This window comes from Bradysia coprophila, assembly GCF_014529535.1.
Source record: "Bradysia coprophila strain Holo2 chromosome X unlocalized genomic scaffold, BU_Bcop_v1 contig_416, whole genome shotgun sequence".
Lineage (NCBI taxonomy): Eukaryota > Metazoa > Arthropoda > Insecta > Diptera > Sciaridae > Bradysia > Bradysia coprophila.
Window position 1 is genome coordinate 1,231,470 of NW_023503334.1, and position 22,215 is coordinate 1,253,684.

The 22,215-nt window shown below is 35.6% G+C and overlaps 1 protein-coding gene across 14 annotated transcripts; it reads right to left on the reverse strand.

The window, feature by feature from the left end:
- Positions 1 to 133: 133 nt before the first annotated feature.
- Positions 134 to 21,974, reverse strand: LOC119069889 (dedicator of cytokinesis protein 1). Of its 14 annotated transcripts, none has more exons than XM_037174081.1 (19): positions 21,789 to 21,970; positions 16,353 to 16,461; positions 15,981 to 16,291; positions 15,756 to 15,871; positions 15,447 to 15,677; positions 14,966 to 15,367; positions 14,246 to 14,900; positions 13,885 to 14,176; positions 13,437 to 13,784; positions 13,196 to 13,370; positions 8,245 to 8,355; positions 6,190 to 8,082; positions 5,729 to 6,115; positions 5,533 to 5,648; positions 3,680 to 3,757; positions 3,260 to 3,341; positions 3,023 to 3,184; positions 1,350 to 1,503; positions 642 to 1,292 (listed from the first exon to the last, which is right to left on the reverse strand). In XM_037174081.1, the coding sequence occupies exons 1-19, from the start codon at positions 21,832 to 21,834 to the stop codon at positions 997 to 999; spliced, it is 5,964 nt and encodes a 1,987-aa protein (XP_037029976.1). In that variant the 5' UTR covers positions 21,835 to 21,970; the 3' UTR covers positions 642 to 996. The 14 variants fall into 14 exon arrangements, with proteins under 14 accessions (XP_037029966.1, XP_037029965.1, XP_037029968.1 ...); XM_037174078.1 differs by having other exon boundaries at positions 2,990 to 3,184; XM_037174071.1 differs by having other exon boundaries at positions 134 to 1,503; positions 2,990 to 3,184; positions 21,789 to 21,971.
- Positions 21,975 to 22,215: the final 241 nt, after the last annotated feature.

A 22,215-nucleotide genomic window follows, 5' to 3' on the forward strand; every position in this document is an offset into this window, starting at 1 on the left:
GCGCACTGGATGAAAAAGAGTTACAACACAAAAGGTTTACTCGGCACATTACGAACTATACAAAAAGAGGAAAAACATTTTTTTAAATTCAATTTCTTACAACTTGACTATAAATTTTGGTCGTTTGTTTTGATTGTCTCGAACTATACATAAATACATTCCAACACATCACTTGATGTTGTTTGTTTTTTTACACTGACACATCTATATATATAAAATCTAAATCTCATCCATAATACACGATTTTCAATTTAATTTTTATTTTCTCCATTTTATTAATTTATTAAAAACATTTATATTCGATTAAAATTGATTAACCAATTAATACGAGTTTAGTCTACGGTCTGGAGTTTTTGTAATTTTGTTTTTTTTTTTTTAGTTAGAATTCACGATAATGCGCAAATAAGAAATAATAATTAAAAATTAAACTTTGGTGTCTTAAACTAAATAAACACAAAAAGAGAAACGGATAAAAATAAATATTTTTCTCTCTGTAAAATACCGAAAAAAAGAGACGAACAAATTCTCTCTCTCTCTCTCTCTCTCTATCTCAAAATCAAAATAATTTCTTTAACATAAAAAAAACGAAAAATAAAAATTTGAATTTTCTGGCACAATTGTTATAATAAAAATCCGTTTAATCAATGTAAATATAGTATATTCTATTCTATCTACTTAAGTGTAGCTGGAAAATATTTCCATTTTATAATTTCATTTAATAAAAAAAAACTTTGTCTATAAGAGCACCTTATACAAAAAATATTTGATTATTCTCACACACTGTTTCATCCTCGATTTTCTTTTGATATGTTTCCCAGAGTGATTTATTTGTCGAAAAAAATTGCGTTTTCGTACAAATTAAAAGCAAGAAAAAAAAAGTTCTTTCCGATTTTTCACATCTGTTCTTTCTCGTATTCCAGATGCAAAAACATTCTAAATTTCTGTCCTCATGTCTGGTCCCCCATTTTTCTTCTTCTTTCCGTTCTCGTAATACTTTCACATTGAAACATATTTACTATTCCTCGATGGTTTCGGTGGTGGAGTCGGTGGTCGAACCGCTGCACGATTCATGAAATTTCTAGCCTCTACATAGTCATAAGACGAATTGATCGCGGCAGCAGTCGGTAGCGCTGGTAACGGTTTATTTTTATACTTTCCAGGACTTTGTTTTATCGTGCCGGTATTGTCGTCGGTGTTCGGTAAATTGCTGTAATCACTGCTTTCGCGTGACTTTGCCGGCAACGGCGGCGGTACGGCAATATCTTCTTCGGAAGCCGTTGAATCTGTGGTGACTGGATTATTCGTCATGAGAAGTAACTCGTTTGTGAGTGATTGTAGTGAAATGTTACCAATGGAATTACGGTTACTACTTTCGTCGCTGAGTGATTGTGTGTCCGTTGAATTAAGACCTTTGATGCTCGATGTGGGTGTGACGGTGCTGCAGGGACGTGACAGACGACGTTCGCGTTCCATTTCGGAACGAAGTGGACGTTTTGGCGTAAGCTGATTATTTTGTGTTGTTGTTGAATAGAAAGAAATTAGTAAATGAAGTTGACAAGTGAATATTGAATAAAAAACACTAAATAGAACGTAAGCTGTATCAATGTTTGCAAAGGATATTAAAACAAACCAAAAACCTCATTTAGATATTGATTGGCATGCATGAAAGGTTAGGTTAAGGTCTACTTCAAAACAACTCCATACTCGGCGGCAACATTTGCAAAGCGAAGTGCACATAACATTAAACAATGTTTATCTCTACAATAACTTTAATGAAAAGCTTGCAAAAACTAATGGAACTCTCCGTTGACTTCTGTCAACTTTTCGTAGATCCATGTACGTTGCGTTGCATTTTTAACACACTACTACACCAAAATTTGGGGTTTTCTCGTGACTGGTAGTGTAGTGTGACACTACATCGCTGTAGTGCACGAAAAACACTTAAATTCTGGCGAAGTAACAAGAACCAACATTGCACCACCAAGACGCTTAAAGCCTTCTTTCCATAAAGAAGACGGATGTCGATATCCATCTGTTATATACAACGCAGCAACGATGAGATAGTTGCTTGCCGATACAAAAGATATGATAAAACAAATGGAATTCTGTGTCAATCTGTTGAAAATATTTGCATCAAATGAAGTAACAGATTCGATGATATCATGTTTGTAAAATGACATCAAATAGAGGAAGGTAATTCAATTCGTACACTTAAAATTTTCCGAATCGTTTATGACTTTGTGGCGCGCAATTGTTTTACAGGTTTCGAATAATTCCACATTTTATTACATAAATATATTTGAACAGCTGGTTTCCGCGACGAACAATGAAGTGCGCACAGAGTGAGACAATGGAATGCAAAAAACCAGCTGTAAAATATTTATAAACAGTTCCCACGCTGTCGATTGCATGAAAAACAATTTCGTACATACGATAAAACACTGCTACTGCTATCGGATAGTGTTTAAAGCAGTAAAATACGACCTGTTGACGTTTATATTAAACAAACAGTCGTATTTTATAATGACGAACATGTTGTGCAACTTTGCAACTTTAAATAAGCTTAGAAATAACACGAGTATTCAGTGTTCATCGATAAGCTTAACTTAATAAATAATTTGAAAATCAATCAAAAGATCAGATTTCCAGTTCTCTCTATGACATCGACATTAGAGGTGCCTGTCATTTTCATTCAGACGGCAGTGATTCGAACGGGTACAGTTTTGTTAGCGAAACGGAAATAGTTGGATTTAGTGACGAAGGAAGAAGAAGAAGGAACATGAAAGAAAGTTGCAAACGCTATGAACGTACACGAAACTTGTGTTAATTTGCGGTCAGCACTGAAAAAAAATGTTTTACCAGAAATAAATAAAACAAAAAACACAAACATCAGCCGGTTGAGTCGACGTTACCCGATTACGTACGATCTGATGGTCCCAACAACAACCACAACAACAATATAATAATAAGAAGCCAAACTAAAACTTACGCTCTTAAATGTTAATGTTAGTACTTTACGCACCTCCTCAGTCAACTCAAAAACTGGTGTCGTTGTATTCGTTGCCGGTGCTGAGTTACATATCGGATTGTCTTTGTCTGACGTCGGTGTCGAATTTATTGGCGTTAGCGGCGTTGCATACCATTGGCTATTCGCTGTTGGTAGACTTATCGCATCTCGATCCGCCTATTTGGACAACAAAGAGCAATTCTTGAATGGTAACTGCATTCTCGACGCATTTTTTTTCTTCGTTAAACTTACCCGGCGACTCGTTCTTCGCGGTTTGTTATTTTGTTTTTCTTTTGGTTTGCCCTTTGAATTCGGTGAATTGGTGAGCGATGTTCTGCGCACATTGCAAATAATAAATTTAAAATGGAAATCAAGACAAAAATTATTAAAGAACAAAAAATCGATTAAACAAAATGATATGAACAGAAGAGTGGAAAGAGAAAAATAGAACACAAGAAAAGCATGAAAATTATAATTGTAAAAATGAAAAAATATTTTTTGAACTAGAAATTAGAGCGGGCGAAGATAAATCTTGTCTGAAAATTGATGAATGAAATGTATGAATGTCGGTAGACTGTACGTAATATAACACAGTTAGTATTTAAGCAAATGTAAAAAGAAAAACAATTGAAATATAATGAAAGTAAAATGTCAATAATAATTACACATTACCTAGATATTTGAAAGCCGAATGTCGATTTTATAGTATTAGTATGCGGTCGAGCAGTAGTTGATTTAGACAAGCCGCTACTAAAAATTAGGTAAAAAATAGTTTTAAAATTAAGAGGAAAAGTCTGAATTATAGAAATAAATTTAAAGTTAGCCGACTGAAATGATTTTCGATTTTCGATCGACGGAGGGCGCTGTATTGCTTGATCCTTGGATTCTTTATCAACTGTTGTGACACTTGTAATTTTCGAGAAAATTGAGAAAATTTTTCAATTTTCTTGATTTTCATAAATCATAGTAAATTTAACCTGTTACAGACGGCAAGCATTTGACCAGTATTATTATCGGGTCTACTACTTCCATCGATCAAAGTATTTTTAATCGGTTGATTTCAAATCTTGTACTTCAATTTTATTAACATTCATTTTTCTATATAATGGCCATAAAACCAAGTGCTTGTCATTATTTTTGTATGTCGTTGTATGTGACAGGTTAATTCGAAAAAACAGGGAATTTTTCTTTGGAAAATCGAGATCATCCAAACAATTATGGAAAATTCAAGGAAATAAAAAAAAATAGTTTCGAGAAAGGATTCGAGTTTCTTGTTCGGATTCAGATGCAACACTCTCATTCAACAAAACCCAACGGTGCTAACCGTGTCAATAATTAAACATCAGTGACATTACGATGCAAAAACAAATAGTGCAATGAACTCATGATTCATCATCGCACGAAAATTGTGACGCTGACTGTTAGGCATGAGTTTAACTTACTTGCTCTACAAGAACCATGCCTTTAAGAATGTAACATATAAAGGGAATCTGAACAAGATCATAATTTAAGTCAAAATTATGTGTAATCGTCACACCAATAGAACAGTTGCTGAGTGCAAGTTTAATTTGGCTATTTGAATATTTTGCCGGATTTCCTACTATATTGCCAACCCCATTCTCAGTCTAACTTCGGACGGTTTCATTTATGGGTAGAAAAACATTTCCGAATGGCTCCGTTCAAAGAACGTTCACTCCTCTTTTTTAAGAGATAAGGCGATCTTTTTTTAAAGAAAGTTGGCGCTTTAATCTTTAACAAATCTTCGTCTCAAAGCTTCTGACATCGTTGATGAAAATGTTATTAACGTAGGAACAATATCAACCATCTTCGGTAGATATACCTGAACTTTAGGTTTTTGATATGAGGCCTTGTTAAATGTTAAATAGTTTTTGTTAAAAATCAATGTTCGCAATACGCAATTTAAAATTTCAGTGTCGTAGTCAGAAGTTATTGATCTAAGGACGTAGACGCAATTATTGGTGCACTTAGGCCAAGTACACACGAGTAATTTTGCGTTGCTGAGATCGAATCGTTTTCCATACTCAAAATTGCTCGTGTGTTTTTGGCAATTAATTTGTACACCGACGGACTCAAGACATAGAAAGTATCTTTAAGGAAATTAGCGAAATAATAAGTGGAGGGCTGATCGGCAGTTAAGGATATGAGCAAGAAACACACACACTCTCTATCTCTCTCCTTTTTTAAAGCATAAATCTATCAATAGACAAAGCAATCTTCCTCAATATTGGTAGTAATGAACATTTCCAAAGAAAAATTTCATAATCTGACTGATTATGTTGTATTGAGGCGCACATAAAGTTTCAATGTGCAACCACAAACTTAGAAAAAAAGCAAAACCAAACGAATTATAGCGAGTAGCAATGATAAGTGACCGAGGATCGAACAATTTCAAAAATCAGTAAAACGAAGCGCCGGAATGAATCAAAAATTGACATCCGATGTAAAATCATCAAACCAATTTGCTCAGCATTCGTTAATGGAAGTAACAAAGTGAATTCACTTACTCAGTAGATCCCATGCTTGTCTCAGATAACCGATTCGAATCAATACTCATTTGTGCCATGACACCTTGTCGACGCATTGTCACAAATGAATCACGGTCGATTTTCAAGTCGCTAGTCTGCAAAAAGAAATCAATCCGTCACCAAGAGTTCAAAGTTGACCAGAATTTCGTCCACATTTCCTGTACGGTTAACTCACCCTCTTTCCATACTTATTTTCCACTCCCTCTTTCATTTCAGCAAAACATTTCTCCAAGCGATCGTGGAACGGTAACAGATTGGCCGGCGCTTTCGATTTGTGCACCGACAATGCAATTTCCAATAGCGGAATTTGTGACGCAATCAAGTCTTTCAATTTGTCGATTAGAAAATGATCCTGGCCATTCTTCTCCATGTATTCGTCGGTCAGAAACGCTTCCTCATATTTACCGAAACCCCCCATTACGGCTGGATCTACCACACCATTGATTTTCATACTGAGCGGATTAATGGGAAGATTTTCGTCGTTACGATGGGCTATGATTAAATCCCGAACGGCTTTGTTTGTCAGTTCCATTGTTTCGATAGCATACTCTATTGGAGATATCTGGAAAACAAAATCATGGTAAGTAGTGCGACCAACAAACCGACCAATCTATACATAATTGGACGACTACTTACTTTGAATGTATTCGCGTCAACAACCGGGAACCATCTCAAAATTCCCGGCAATGGAAAATTCGTCTTCATGATGGTTCTCTCTAACCAGAAATTTCCAACGGTATTGTCGTCAGCGCCACCGCCATTGTCTTTGTAATACGGACGAGAGAATTTGAACTTTTGCACGTTATTCGTTTGGTAATACTTGACTATTTCCGGCGCAGTGACCTTATCTTTGAGTCGGCTAACATTCGGATCGTCGGTCATCATTGGCTCAACGCTGTTGATTTGAATATATTGTCCATCGCTTTGGGTAATCTCATCCCCTGGTGAGGTCAACGTTTGCATCAACTCGGCGGCTGGATGTTGTGTCAAAATTCGGGTACAAAATTCACTCAAACGTTCGTACTCTTTACCACGGTAAATGAACACCTTATTTCGCAGAAATTCGGGAAAACGTAAGCCATAGAAGGCAACTCGGAAGTATTCCGACTCGTGTCGCATTTCTTTCAGAATTTTTTCATAAAACTGGGCCAGCTTCATGTGGATGTGACTCAAAGATCGGTAGTCATAAATTTCGTTTTCGTATTGTTCAGCCAGCTCTTTGCACATATCGATGGCACACTCCCACATCTTTCCTTTGTCAAAATATTCGATAATGTCATTGTACAATGACTCCTTCAATTGACGATGGGTCACAGAATTTGCATGACGATGAGATCGAAGTAGTGACGATAAAGGTGTATCGTTCCATTTCAGCAGATTGCTGTGTAATTTTAACGTGAATGCTGCTTCGGTATAATTATCGAATTCCATGTGCAGATCGCACAGTTTGTTCACATATCTTATGTACATCTCGTTGCGATTTACTTCTAAATAAAATTGTAACAGACTTACAGTACATGCCATTCGGTTCTCTTTACTTTCATCGTGGATGATGCAACGATATTCTAACAGCCGGTCCAATAGTCTGGTCACCATTGTCACAAAAACTGTGCCACTTTCCCGTAACGTATTGTGATTCATGCAAAAGCGCATCATTATCGAATGGAATAAGTCCTTGTATTCCATGTCACCACGACCACCCTCCACTAAGATGTCCAGTTTTTCAATCATTTCTTTCTCAAAGTCCAGGAAATTTCCCTTAATGTGACTTTGATTGCGCTTTGTATCACCGTAACTCTCATGCACAAATCGTGATGAATTGTACTCACACTGCATCATATCAAAGAAAATTGGTATTGTGGTGCGTCGCAGCTCTTCTTCCGGTATTAAGCTCATTTCGAGTATTGAACCGACAATGCTCGGTACGAAATGGATCTTATGTTCACCCAAATTGAACCACATTTTCTGAATCTCTTCGGCTGTTTTCCGACGAATGTCCTCATATCGCAATAGAATCGTTGACTTTTTATTATCACTAAATTGATCCAATTGCAGTGGCGGCTGGATCAAAAATGCAATCGAACAGTGGAAAAAATTCGACCAAACTTGCTTCTCGAACGGATAGAAGAAATTGTCCATAATCACTTTGGAGAAATTCCGCAAGCACTCCAATATGACGGTATTTTGGTGCATTTGCATGTCCATCCAATCGTTTGCGAACACCGGCTTTGACACCAAATCTTTGAAGACTAGCAGAATTTCGGTGAGAAAATCTTGTAAATCGACCAGATGCGTAAAATTCTCCACATAGATGTCATAGTGAATGGACTTCATGCTGCGAAATATTCCCAGCATTATCGCAACCAAATTTCCCACCAACGGATTATCACGGTCCATAGCAATGGATGTTTGTATCACAGTACGCAAAAGTATTAACATAATGTCTTTGATATCGTTTTCAGTTGGGCCGACATCATTTGTGAATAGTAGCTCCAGCATATTATTCATAATATTGACGCATTCAACCACCTAAACAATGCATTTTTATTTATATTGAAGTCAATATTGTATTTATACGAATTATAAGTGACTTGGTTAGAGCACACTGAACACAACCAGTCCGAATAAATAAAGAAACACAATGAAGAAAAATGTTTTAAAGAATAATTTCACAAACAAAAAATATTTTACCTTGGTTTTTGCCGATGTTTCACGTGTATGTAGATGAGCGTTTTTAACACCCAACACTTTAGCGGCCTTTGTAAGGTTCTTTTCTTGTTGCCAAATATCAGAAAAATCGCCCTATGGTTGCCGAATATATTTTTTGTTTGGTTTTTTTTGGTTTGATTTTTCGAATTTTTGTTTTTAACGGAGGGTTGAGTTACATAATTTGAATAAAGGATTGAGTTGAGGACACATCAATTGGATTATTACGGGGACGGATGTCAAATTAAAGAAAAATAAACAACAAAAAGTTAATTTAAAAAAATGAGAAAAACACTAAAATTAAAATGTAAAATAACAAAGGGTACGAGTGGTTAATTGCAACAAAATGACAAACAAAAACTTGTGAAGCAGCAAGCAATTAATTGGATTTATTTTTGTTTTGGAACTTATTGTGATGCAAAGTGTGAATAATATTGTGTGTGCAAATTGCAAATTCAACGTACTCGTTCGTTGTGATTTTAGTGAGATGCTGTTACTAGCTACAAAATTCCAATTATACGGTGAAAGTGGTTAGAGGCGTTAGACATATCACATGAAATCAATTGTTTATACTATTCGTTAAGGTTACGCACTTAAACCACTCCAAGGTACAGAAAAAGTACCGAAATAAAGGTTGGACCTTAACTCGAACCACAACTTATTTTTTAATGTTGTCCAGAATTAGGACGAATCAGGCAATAAATTTGGTAATTTTTTAATGGAAAACAAATGAGAATTCTTATCACTGCGCTGAGCGCCAATCCATCTATTCAAGAATTCAAATTCAAATATCCACACGTCCAATGAAGCAAACCCGTTAAATAAGACCAAAGATGTTTACGGATGGTTTATGATTGGAAGAGACTATTGGCACCGGGTGCCAATAGTCTCTTTATTATACTGCGGCTAATGGCACCACGTGCAAATAGTCTCTTTATTATACTAATGCTAATCGCACCCGGTGACTATTGGCACCCACAAAAATTAAAATTTGAATAAAAAATCCGGATATTTTGAAAATAAAACTTTACGAAATGTAACGTAAAGGCGGATTGTTCGATCCTGAGGAATTCATCCTTTTACGAAATGTAACGTAAAGGTATCGAACAATCCGCCTTTACGTTACATATCTCAATAGGATGAATTCCCTAAGATCGAAGAAACTACCTTTACGTTACATTTCGTAAAAAGACGGATTCCCTAGTATTTTGCCGCAATTTGCATAAGAAACATTTAACGGTACTTTACTATTTATTTTTTATCAATTTTTCATTTCATAAGAAACTACTTGATCGAAAATACAAATAAATAATTTGAAAAGAAATTTTTTCTACAAATAATTTGCATAAGAAACACTTGTTTCTTATACAAATTACGGCAGTATTGTGCATAAAACAAGTTTAATTTTCAAAATATCCAGAGTTTTTATTCAAATTTTAATCTTTCCGGGTGCCAATAGTCTCTTTATTATTCTGTGGCTAATGGCACCCAGTGCCAATAGTCTCTTTATAATACTGTGGCTAATGGAACCGGGTGCGATTAGCGTTAGAATAATAAAGAGACTATTGGCACTCGGTGCCATTAGCCACAGTATTATAAAGAGACTATTGGCACCCGGTGCCGATATCATATTTGTTTATAATTTCGGGTTTCAGGTTTGTACAAATTAAATCGAGTCGGGGCATAGCACTCTCAAGACATTGCTTTCAGCTTGTCTGCTTGTGAATTTGAAATTTTGACAAGACTCGTGTCAGAGTTCATCAAATCGAATATAAATGAAATGAGCTCAACATACAAAAGGTCACCGCCTCACACAACAACAGCTGAGATGCATGATAGGTTTTCATGAAAGTGTCGTTTGAAAAACCGAGTTGCATTAAATTGAGCTTGGTTTAGATACTACATGACAACTATGCCATCATTGTTAATAGTTGTTGTTTAATTGTGGTGGAGCTAAATTCTATCGCAAATGTACATAACTACTGGATGGAAATGAACAGGAACACATGTGCGGTGTGACCTCGAGTGTAACGCTATTGTTTACATTAAAATGTTTGCTAAATTGGATGCGAGGGTGCGAATATATTTGAATTGAATTATTTAATGAAATTAGAAATTTTGTTAATTTGACATTTCGGTTCTACTTGCGTGCATATCAAACATTGAATTAAATTAAGATTGATGCAAATTAGGAATACTACGATTATAATACACATTTCTAGCTGTACGCATTATCTTATGACAGGTTTTTGAATAGAACCTTCCCCCCAACGAATTTTTTTCCTGTTTTCTTACCCTCTCCTCTGTCAAACTTTTCCTATTTTCGTGTAAACTTCTCCGGATCCTGATTTTTTGCCCTCATTTCGTTAAAAATTTCTTCCCCTCCTGGCTACCCTCTTCAACAAATGTCTGACCAAATTGTAGCATACCAGTCGATTTATTGAATATACGTCCCGTTTGTTCAATTTTTGAAAAATTAATCTCTCAGTATCACCCCTCAAATGCAAGCCCTACAACACGTGCGGAACGAAACCATTCTTGTTCTAAATTCATTCTTGAGCCGCAGAAAAGCCGAACTAAGACTAAGTGTTGACTTTGTGACACGTATGCATTCTCCGAATTTCTGGATGATTTGATGACAATATTCATATAGAACATATGGTCCTAAAAATATCTGGACGCTGTGGAGGTGATATTAATGTTGGGCCAACGTCGATATTAGTTAGTCCTACAAGAGTAACCAAATAGGGGTGCAACAAAACGTCACAATGGCTATCGAGCCAGTTTCGCTAGTCTACTCCAACAAACAAAACTTTGTCTTCCCCATTTAAAGACGTTTAAGAGTCGCTTTTAATTGCCCAACATTACCTATTATCGGTACATTCATATTTACCGGACTTACTGAAATTTACCAAAAATTGCCGAAGTTGACCGAATATTTCAGTTAATTCGGTAAAAAAAACTTACCGATAATAGGTATACCTGCTGGGAAATCCTTTCACTCTCGACAATATAAATTTATGGTACAGCTAGGTGTCAACAAGACATAAAATGCAACTAATAGAAATAAAGATATTGGATGAGGATAAATGAAAAGGATAAAATGGTGTAAAATTGAAGGACTGTACTTGGTGTATTAATAGTAAACTGTCAACGGTGGAGTGTCATTTGAGCCTTGATTTTCTTTTCTTGTAAATGATTTTAGGTCCAAAGTTTGGATTCCAAACTAAATACTTACCAAACGAGATTCAATTTTTTTTAAAGTAAAAAAAATCATTTGAACGACTTCGGGATACATTTTTTGTTTTGTTTTGCTCAAAAACACGCATCAATTGACAATTTCATTTTTTTTTTAATCAAAGAAAGAGGCCCAGTGCGGTATGCATTCTTTCGGTGAAAATCGACATTTTCGACTTGTTGGGTGATCGATCAAGTATAATATTTATAATTATATAACATCCAAATGCAAAATGTAAAACATACACAAACATAAGCAAAAACCAAACACAGGTGTGATAAATTTTGTTTTTCGTTTCAGTTTGATGAATGAAACTTTGGTAACATTTTTTTGTTTTTTTTTAGATTTTTAGTCAGCTGTGGTCAAACACTTCATGCTTCTTTTTTCATATAGACAAATTATTTACAAATGTTCAATGAGTTTATCGGTTGTCAAGAGTTAAATGAAATATTTTGATTAGGTAAAAAAAGGGGAAAATGGTTCACGGACGAAGGTTAAGTTTCAATTCAAATGAAACCTATTTAAGTCAACCAGGACGAATGCCCAACCGAATCGTGCAGATAATTTGACACGAAGGTAATGGTTTCGCATAAATGCTGCCGTTGATGATAATGAAAGAAACGTATTTTAGACAGATTACGATCAAGTTGTCGTGATCTGTCGTCGCATGTCGCCTGAGGGGTGAACGATACACTATACCAATCAGTTTATCTGATGACATCAGCCTTCTATCGACATGTAACGTGTATGTCCTTTGAACTAGAACTTTATGTATCTGATGGATGCTTAAGGATTGGAATGGGTCGACTCACTTCTAAGACATACAGTAGATCATACAGTAAAGCCCTAAAAGCCTCGTGCATTTGTATGTCGATTGGGATTTTTTTGTACATTTTTTACTCGTTCTACACAGATACGGATACAGGCCCAGAAGTGTGTGTGTTCTAATTAACCAGCACAGCTTGGTCGGTAAATGCCCAGTCACGAAAACTTCAGGCATTCCTCCATCTCCATGCGGACGTGGAAACAGATGGGAAAAATCTTAACCAACGTTCCCTGAATAAGGTATTTGGTTTTACGAATGGTCGCTAGTACGTAATGCTCGGAACGTAATGCAGATCAGGTTCAGGTTAAACTGAAATTTTTGTTGCAAATTTTCAGGTTTACCTGAACCTGAAGTAAGAAAATCTGATCCAAAACCAGTCAGGTACAGCTTGAACCTTAAATCTTATTTTTAGGTTCAAGTAAAGATCAGTTTTAGGTTAATCTAAAATAAATCAGGACGATCTGAACCTAATCAGAGTCTTACTAATTTAGAGTTTAGATGAAATCCCGTTTAATTGACCCAATTTTGTTGACAAGTCAACTGAAAAATGAAATTTTAACTCGTATTGTGAATGCTATCCACCCATACCCTTCAAACCGAAACTAGAATGAGCATTACAAAATTACAAAGAAGGAGTAGAATGAGCGTCACTTTGTATGAAGAGACTTTTAGCGTTCAATTTGGCGATTTATTAGAGTTGCCTCACCTAACGAATCGGAACTATGTTGTTCGAGACTGTGCACTGTGGTTACACGGCACGTGACCCGAATATTACTTTAATTTCTCACACTTCATCGGTGAACCAATTTCTTCTCTTTTCTGTGTAAGACGACACCCGGATAAAGAAAAATCAAAACAAGCCGAGTACTCACCTCTTCTTTGCTCTCCAATTTGTCTTTGATTTGCTGGCAAAACACCGGCAACAGTATCGCTCGACATTCCGGATATTTGAATAATTTCGATTTAACCAAATCTTTGATGCAAATCATTTTGGATTGTGTCAGCCGTCCTGCTGGTATATTTTTGATGATTTCGACAATGTAATGACTGAAAATGAATGAAAAAAAAATGAAGAAAAATCGGCACAACAAGGGTGATGTCATGCGCATCTACCTTAGTTTGATTTTATCGTAGACTTGAATCAAATCGGATGCTATGACATGAATGTACTTGAGCATTGCACCCTGCGAACGAAGCAAATCATTTGAGCACGAAATGAGGTTGACAAATGATGACAACAGATCCTCCAGACTTGATTCGAACAGTACACGATCTTTGACGTCATTCATTTCAGCAAATAAGATTCTCGATCGAATTATGAATTTCATGATGTACTGCAGGTTTTTGGTGGTTTTGTACAGTAAATCATCGTTTGAATTGGTGCACAAGTCGAACTCCGTTTCGGTTGGCTTGTTGTTGATTGCGTTTTTGATGTGCGTTTGCAACACGTTTATTAATTTGCTGAAATTAAGAGGGTAACATCAAGCAAAACTGTTCCAAGATCTGCCGACAGAAACGATTGTCGTATATGCCGACGGTTGACGAAAAACAAACCACTTACTCATAGGCTAGGGTAGCAAAGAAAATTTCGTTTATGTACAAGTCCAGCACCGACTGGAAGTGTTGATATTTCATGTCCGATACGGTCTCTATAAGCCGCAGCAAACATTTGAACACCAAATTGTCAAACTTGGGTGGATCGTCATTCTGCACGAGAATGTTGAATAACGCGTCCAATATGTCTTGAAGGTACTTCACCACCTCTTCGGCGTTCACAATGTTGATTAGTTTGATGAGTGAATTCTCTAAATTTTCTTTATTCGATGCCCATTTCAGCAGACCCAGTATATCGACTGAAAAGGTTACAAAGCAAATCGTTGTATAGGCTGCATCGTAACGACAAAATGGGAAAAATGTCTCACCGTCTTTGGTCAGTTTGGTGCTACAAACATTCGTCCTAATTGTAAATGAATCCTTAACCGATAAACTAAGCCCCGGAGCCGATGGTTTTGAATTTTTTGTTAATTCAAATGTCCGCGATGGCAGTGTCAAATATCCGTATTGCGCCTCCTTGTCGAATTTCTTTTGATCGATTTTGTAAACAATTAAATTATGAGAATCGTGCTGCAGTGTGGTGCCGTTGTCTTGCATCAAGCGGACATAGGATAAGGCAAACGGTTTTTCCGATTTGTCTTTGCTTTCGTTCGAACTGCGATGTTTGAATGTGAATCGCAGATGGCACAATTTGAACTCTTCGATTGGCACTTGAATTTTGAACGTTTCGTTCCATTTCGGTTTGTCTTCGTGATAGTAAATAACGGATTTGTATTCGTCTAAAAATGATGCTCCGGCGCCAAGTGTTAACACTCCAGGTACTACAGTTCCTTTCTCGTTGCACACAACCACAGTCACTTCAATGTTTTTGTCAGTGCTTTTTGTTCCTTTGGAAAATTCGCCACACACAAGCGTCAGGTATAAATCGTTACGTATATCGCCGGGGAAGATTACTTCCGGGAAGCCCATTTTGCGCGCGAAGGCAACATTGCCATGCACTAAGTGAGGGAAGTCTTCTTTGATCTGAGTGGATATGTTTTGGGTGTTAATAGAGGGGCAATGGATTCAGCGTAAATTATAACACGAACCTGTTTGATATCACCATGCAACAATTCCACACTAACCGCCAGCTTTGAATCAATCTTTCCGACATCTTTGTTGATGATGAACTTCTTTAGCGTATTGTCCAGAAACTCCTTTTCACACAATATGAACGGCAGATCGAAGCTATTCTTGTTGAAATCTTCCGGCTTCTTAAAAATCAGCGTCAAATCAATGGCGGCAACGCCGAATGGACGACGCATCTGATCCGCTCCACCGGAATTCGATGAAATGCTCTGCAGCGAATTCTTTTTATTATTTGGATTTAAAACGGCATTCGCTACGCTGCCTCGTTTCGAATCGGTCTCCTTGAATTCCATCGAACCCAAACGGATTGCATAGCAAATCAGATAAACTTTATTACGATTTAAGTCATGGCTGCTTAAGTCCTATTCGAATGAGAACGGAGACATTTTTTAGAAAAAAATTTCAACAAAACGAAAAGTTTGCCGACATCAAATCACTCACTGTAAACAGAACCCGATGATTATCAAATTGATCTAAGTCTCGTGCCAATCCTTGCCGACCCCATTTAACTACATAATTTTCTGTTATCGCCTTCATTTCCTCGCCATCGTACAATGTCAGCAGAAGGTCAGAATCTTCTTGGAATTTGCACACAAATGCGTGAACGGTTACAAGTAAATTGTGCGAATGTTTGTTCATCGTTTTGGATATGCGATTTTTATTGTAGGAATTCTGCGATGATAAAATTTGTTCGAATCAATAAAACCGTCCATGGTCGGACACTCGACTGCATTCAGTTCCGAAACTTACATTCGCCTTTTTGATGCGATCAACAGCGTTGATATGATGCTCATACAACTGCGTGGTCGATGTCGAATTAACGTCTAGAACATTACCACTTTCATCTCGAACTACCATATCCAAACCTGTGCACAAAAATCCAATTGAAGCGACAACGCATATAAACACAAACCACACACACACACACACACACCAAAAACGAAAAAAAAAATTGATCCAACCAATTAAACTCACCCAATAAACTGTTTCCGGTATCAATTTCAGCTGTTGCCTGCAATTTAACTTCTTTCATTTCATCAACAGGTAAATTGCCCGACAAAATCTGCGATCTCAGCCTTATCAATTCACGTATCTTCCGTCTGATCGGTTGAAAGTTGGCATGATTCGATAGGTAAAATCTCTTAAACAATTCACCCCAATCGCCCAGTACGGTTGTTATTTCGGTGACAATTTCTGATCGCTTCACAACATACTCGTCTTTACATTTGATACATTCCAGTAAATGTACATAGGATTTTGGAAAGATTCCTAGCGTAGTTTTGTTTCTGGAAAAAAAAAAAAAATTCATTTCCAAATCGTCACTCATATTTATGAGGTAGAGCTTACTTCTTATTGTATCCATAGTACCAATTTTTGGTCTCAGCTAATATTATAACCGAATCACCAACGTCCAAACATAGTCTGTGCGGTTTGTCTTGATTGAAATTGCTTTTGGCTGAAATAGGTAAACAAAATTTTTTTTAACTTTCTTCAATCGCATGTTCAGTAAATATAAAAACAAAAATTAATTGAAACTGTGATGCAACTACGACCGACCTGCATTCACTAACAACAAAAAAAGAAAAATTTTCAATATTTTTTTTGTTCGATTAAATCATGAAAGAAAAAAATTGCAGAGCCTCTAAACCGAACAATAGGAAAACCGTTTCGAAACTGATAAAATAAGCTGTTGTTGCATGAAGAAAAAAAAATCACAACGAGAAACGGTAACACAAGCAAACATTACGATCCCTCTCGCAAAACAATTTAATTTTCATATTTTTAGTTGTAACGTTTAACGTAACATTTTGCGCGCTCGATTTATTTTTTCTTTAACAGAAGAAACTGTTGAAAAATTCTGGTTTCATTAAATACATCACTGATATTGCTGTCTCGTTTCCATCAATTTTGTTTTGGTGGATCGGCTGCAGCGGAACCACAGACGTCATTTGGACCAACGGATGCATGTTTGGGGCATTGAGACGTACTAACTATCTAACGCATTATGTCCCCTTCAAAAGTGTGTGTTGCCTAAAGAATTTTTTAAGATTATGCAAATACGGATTGATCTCTGCAACAATCATAATATTGTCTGTTACGTGTTTCAAAGCCTTTCAACCGTATGAGCTAGGTCGATAAAACCTAATCTTCCTAATCAAGACTGATACCCGCCCACACTCTCACCTCACGCAGCAAAATTGAGATCAACTTTCATCGCGAAAAGTCGATTTTTTAGTAAGATGATTCTTCCTACCAAGCCTACCTGTCGAACAAAAGAATCTTATTCCAATAATTCCGAATTTGTCTGTAACTTATTTCATTTCAGAATCTACGCGCAAAAATAAACCTACAAGCTCTTCGGCTAAACACACATGAAAAATCCAATTATCATTCCCCTAGAAGATACATTTTTCCTTCCTGAATGCTTTGCGTTTATTGTTTAACAAAACATTAAATTTGATATATAAATAGCTCACAGAGGTGCGGACAAATCTGTGTCACCATAAACATGTTGCTAAATTGATCTAATTTTGTATTAAATACACAGAGTTCGTTATCAATGCGTTATCAAAATAAGTTTTTGTTGTTGTCGTTGTTGTCTAATCGCTCTGATATCTTAAAAAGTCATCTTTGCAAGGGAACGAAACGCAGATAATTTGAACGGTGTGTCTCGTTTGTACTTCCTGTTTGAGTTGTATTCTTATCTTAATTCAATAAATAAAAAGTTGAGCCGGCAGTTCTACCTAATCTTTGTAAACACGTAGCTTGAACAGATTCATTGTAATTACGAGGAAGTCATTGTAATGATTTAAGTCAGTTGTTCTGGAGGACGGAAATTTAATATATTCGGCATGATTTAGAGTTCTGTATCGATCGATAAATTATTTTCGGTTTAATCATTGCTCAATCAATCCCATTTTAAATTCTATATGCAAATTTTGCTGGGAGAAATTCCTCGAAAAAGTTTTGTTTCCGTTAAGTATAACTGTCTTGGGAACAGCATGACATGGGAATCAATTTTCAGTTTTAGGTTGTGAAAAATCTGACGTTCCCAACAGGTTATCAGGAAAAACATTATTTCCATGCCTGGTGTCCTTTTCCAATATTTCCGTCTTTAGCAAAAACGTTAAACCTGAATGGTATCATGTCCCCTGTTGGATTTAATTGAAATTTCCAATGTTTTTCACATTTAGTGAAACAGACTAAAAAATATGATCGTCAACTCAGATTCTAATTTTCTCTGACTGAACAAGATTGTGAAGTAAGATCTGACCTCTGGTTATGGTTTCTGATCGTGTCGAGGAAAAAGAAAAGAGTTAAGCGTAATAGAATGAAAAAATTGTGATCGAAAATTCCTTGGCGAAACACAGAGACACTTAATTTAATTAAGATTAAAAGAAACCATCTTCTTTTCGTAAATAACTCGTGGAATTTCACGTTCTATCCCTTTCGAGATCGGAGTTCTTTCTTTTGATTACAGCAAAAATATTCGAAATTATAGAGTTCAGTCTGTTGAGTCAATAATTGGCGGTTGAGTCGAAATATGATCAAGATTCAAGAAAGTTTGGCCGAATACAATAATTGTGTAATTTTTGAAAGCAATCATTCAAATGATTCATATAACTTAACGTAATGACTTCATTACATGACGAACCTCGTGACGAACCGAATTTGTGAATCAAATAAAATGCAAAAAAATTGCAATCAAAACAATAAAATTTGAACACAAAACGATTTCGATAGAAAATTTGGTTTATCTCGTTACTTAAAGCTCTATATCAGCTGCAAGAGAACAATAAACATCCGAACACATCCGAAACGAATACACACCGCTCTCCGTTGGTCCAGTATCTCCAAACATGAGTTTGACTCCTACGCATAAAAGATTTCTTTATGTTCAATCGATTCTACCCTAAACAATTTCAAAATTGATGTCCCCAAATTGTCCACAGATTCATTGAAATTAATTTGTTGAGCAAGGGTGGGCGGATAGAACAAAATAAATACTGGTCGAACAATGTTTATAGTCATAGTTGAAAACATGCACAAACATTGGGAATACAATTTCCTGAATGCATTGTGCTTCATTATCGGAAAAAAAAATTATTCAAAAACCCAAACCATCCAAATCAATGACAATCAATGACTATTATCTCATTGATCCAAATTCCATTTTCGAAAATCGTTGTTCATGGTACGGGTATATAACATTATCTGATGCATGTGAGAAAAATAAGTTACACATTTTCCACCTCAATTGAAATTGTGTAGCTTAAATACGTTTGCCATTATATCCTAGGTGTATTGTATAACCAAATGAACAGTGGAAATTCAATATTATTTAACAACAAAAATAAATTATTTAGTGCTCAAAGCGCATCAATGAATTTGTGTGTGTATCTTCATTGCGTTCATGGTTAATGAAAAAGAAATAACACACAAAATAGAAACGTTGCCCATTGCACGTGCCGATATGAGTTCAACACTTGGTTGCCAGTAGCGCGATAATAAATTTATCAAGTAATTTAACATGAACTTTTACAATTACGAATTGTATTCTATGAGTTTTATGTAACTGAAATGGAGAGTGTTATCTGTAATATGAGCAGAAGAAGAAAAAAACGTAATATGTGAAGTCAATAAGGGGGAACAATTATGCATGCACAGTGCATTACAGTAAAATGAAAATAATGCGGTAGCGCAACAGAGTAGTGTAGAGAAAATTGATAAATAAGTCTCACTTATCGCATCTTTAATTAATTTATTTTATAACGAGACGTTAAGTTTACAAGACTGTCACCAGAACGTTAAAAAATGTAAAAAAATGCTACTCCTCATTTTCATTTGCGCTTTTCGGCGGCACGAAATCTTCCAATTAAATATTTGAATTTCAATCCGAAATACATCAAATTCTTACACATTACGTCATCTTTATTTACAATAATAATTTTCAGAAGGTCACACGCGAGATATTAAATATCAACACAACCATACGGTGTACGGTTGGTTTAATTGCTACAGAAAGGCATTACGGTTCGCTGCATTGCATTGGTAAGAACGGAACGACAGTCAATAAGAAGCTTATTGAAAATCGATCATTTGCTAATCTGTTAGGCTAGTTAAAGTGATTTGATTTATCGGTTGATTATCAAAAAAAAAATAATAATAATTTTGTCATGAGTCGGGTGGTATTGAATGGAACATGCTTATCCACCACTCGGAGAAATTTGATCTGATCCTCAAGGAACATCAACGAATCAGTGAAGAAGTAAATCTATTGGCTTTTGAGACCATGAGACTACGTATTTCTAACTTTGGAGACCCCTGCAGCATCGGTGAATGATTCCGTGCGGAGCAGGCCCACACTTATCCTATCCTATCATAAGTAAGTCTAAGAGTAATTATGAGAGAGCAGACTAAATTTGCAGAATCATCGAAACAAAACCAAAAAAAAACGAAAATAAAAGAAAAATATTTCGCTGAAACAGCACAAAAAGTACACAAATTTGCTTATCAGTAAAATGAAACAGATAAAAAAATTATTTCGTTTTCGATACAATGCGATAAGATACGCTGAGTCAAAAAAAGAAAGAAAAATTAATGCACGCAATTCACGGCGATGACACTTCTAAACGCTCAGATACTATTACATGACTAGGGATAAAAACTAGAGACCTTTCCTGTGAATTTTGTTGATCCGACTCAGATCATCCGAGGCGTAGCCGACTAATTGATTTTAAATGACAGTGGATTACAAACCCAGGGAAAATTGGTTGAAGTTGAAGTTCGAAAAGCACGAAAAATTCATAACAAAACTCGAGATAAAAAATGGAAATGCATCCCTTGTCAAGTAAATAACTAATGCTACACGATAAGATGTGATTATAATTATTGTTCTTTTTCCTCGTTCGTAATTCGCAATTTGAATGGGGTTTATTACCAAATCAATTGATTTCTTTTCTGGAAAAAGCAATAAACACTCACTACTAAATGGATGAATGATTTATTGATACATGGCATCGATCGGAATGGAATAATCGAGTAATTAAATTACATTAAAAGCAGTTCAAATTGAGCCAATTGCAGTGCGTGAAGTGTCACACGCAATTCAATTTGTAATTTTCATTTTTATATGCTTAATCTTTATATACAGTGTCACAACCGCAAGAATCTCTCATCATCACTTCTTTGAATGTAAACGAATAAATAAAAAAAAATCATGAATCACATTTGCTGTAATAGTCACACTGCTAGCCGTGTGTATACCTAGCTAAATAATAGTAAAAAAAACAACAACTTTGAAACAACATCAACAATTTAATTGTTTATTGTTACAATGTTTGACATTCAACATTCAACTAAAAAAATGAAAGAAAGGAAAATCCTTTAACACTAAAACAGATAAGGCTTTGAATGGGAAGTTATGAATGAACGAACTGTACGCAACATTGCAAATTTCCATAGTGCATGTAATGCATTTTATGATTAATTAGTCATGATGTTTTATGAATCAAAAAAACCGATGGAAAAAGCGCGATACAAATTTGTTAAGATTAAGATACCAGACCGATAAATGGTTTATATAACCATGACATCATTCAATGCGACCAAACATAAACAATAAAATATTTGGAATTTTTGAATTATTTTCTCGTACACTTAAAGAAAAGGCAACATTTTCTTTTACCACAATGCAACAAGTCAATCCCAATGCCGATAATGAAGAATAAAAAAAAACCTTACGCTCAATAACAAAAACTAGGAGTCTGCTCAAACACTCACCTATTGCGTACAAATATTGATCACCGATTTTATTCCAGACAGTCATTTTCAACGATGTTTGTTTTGCACGATTTAACAATTTATTTTTATATTTTTCACATTAGAATTAGTGTATTTTTTAGAAGATCTACTTAGCATTTCGAAAAAAATGGAGAGACATATCTTTTTTGTACGAAATACGAAAGTTCGAACTGTGTGTGTACAAATTGAGAACCATTCACAATAATAAATAATAGCTCTCTGTGATCTGTCATGCGACGTTTTGTAGGTGACATTACCTCATTGTAATAAATTTTGAATTTTCAGCACACTTAAGGCGGTTTCACACTCAAAAAGACCTCTTCCTTTCCATTCCGCTTACTTGACAGATGCGTTTAAGCTATTGTTCGATGTATGTAAACAATGAAATATTTACAAACATAAAAGG

Bases quoted from the DNA above. Each gene is read 5' to 3' on its own strand.
- LOC119069889 (XM_037174065.1), bottom strand. From the start codon at position 21,834: ATGACTGTCTGGAATAAAATCGGTGATCAATATTTGTACGCAATAG. The intron at 5,649-5,728 runs GTGAGTTAACCG...TTCTTTTTGCAG, and splicing joins AAAATAAGTATGGAAAGAGG to ACTAGCGACTTGAAAATCGA. The intron at 3,758-5,532 runs GTAAGTGAATTC...CCTAATTTTTAG, and splicing joins ACAAGCATGGGATCTACTGA to TAGCGGCTTGTCTAAATCAA.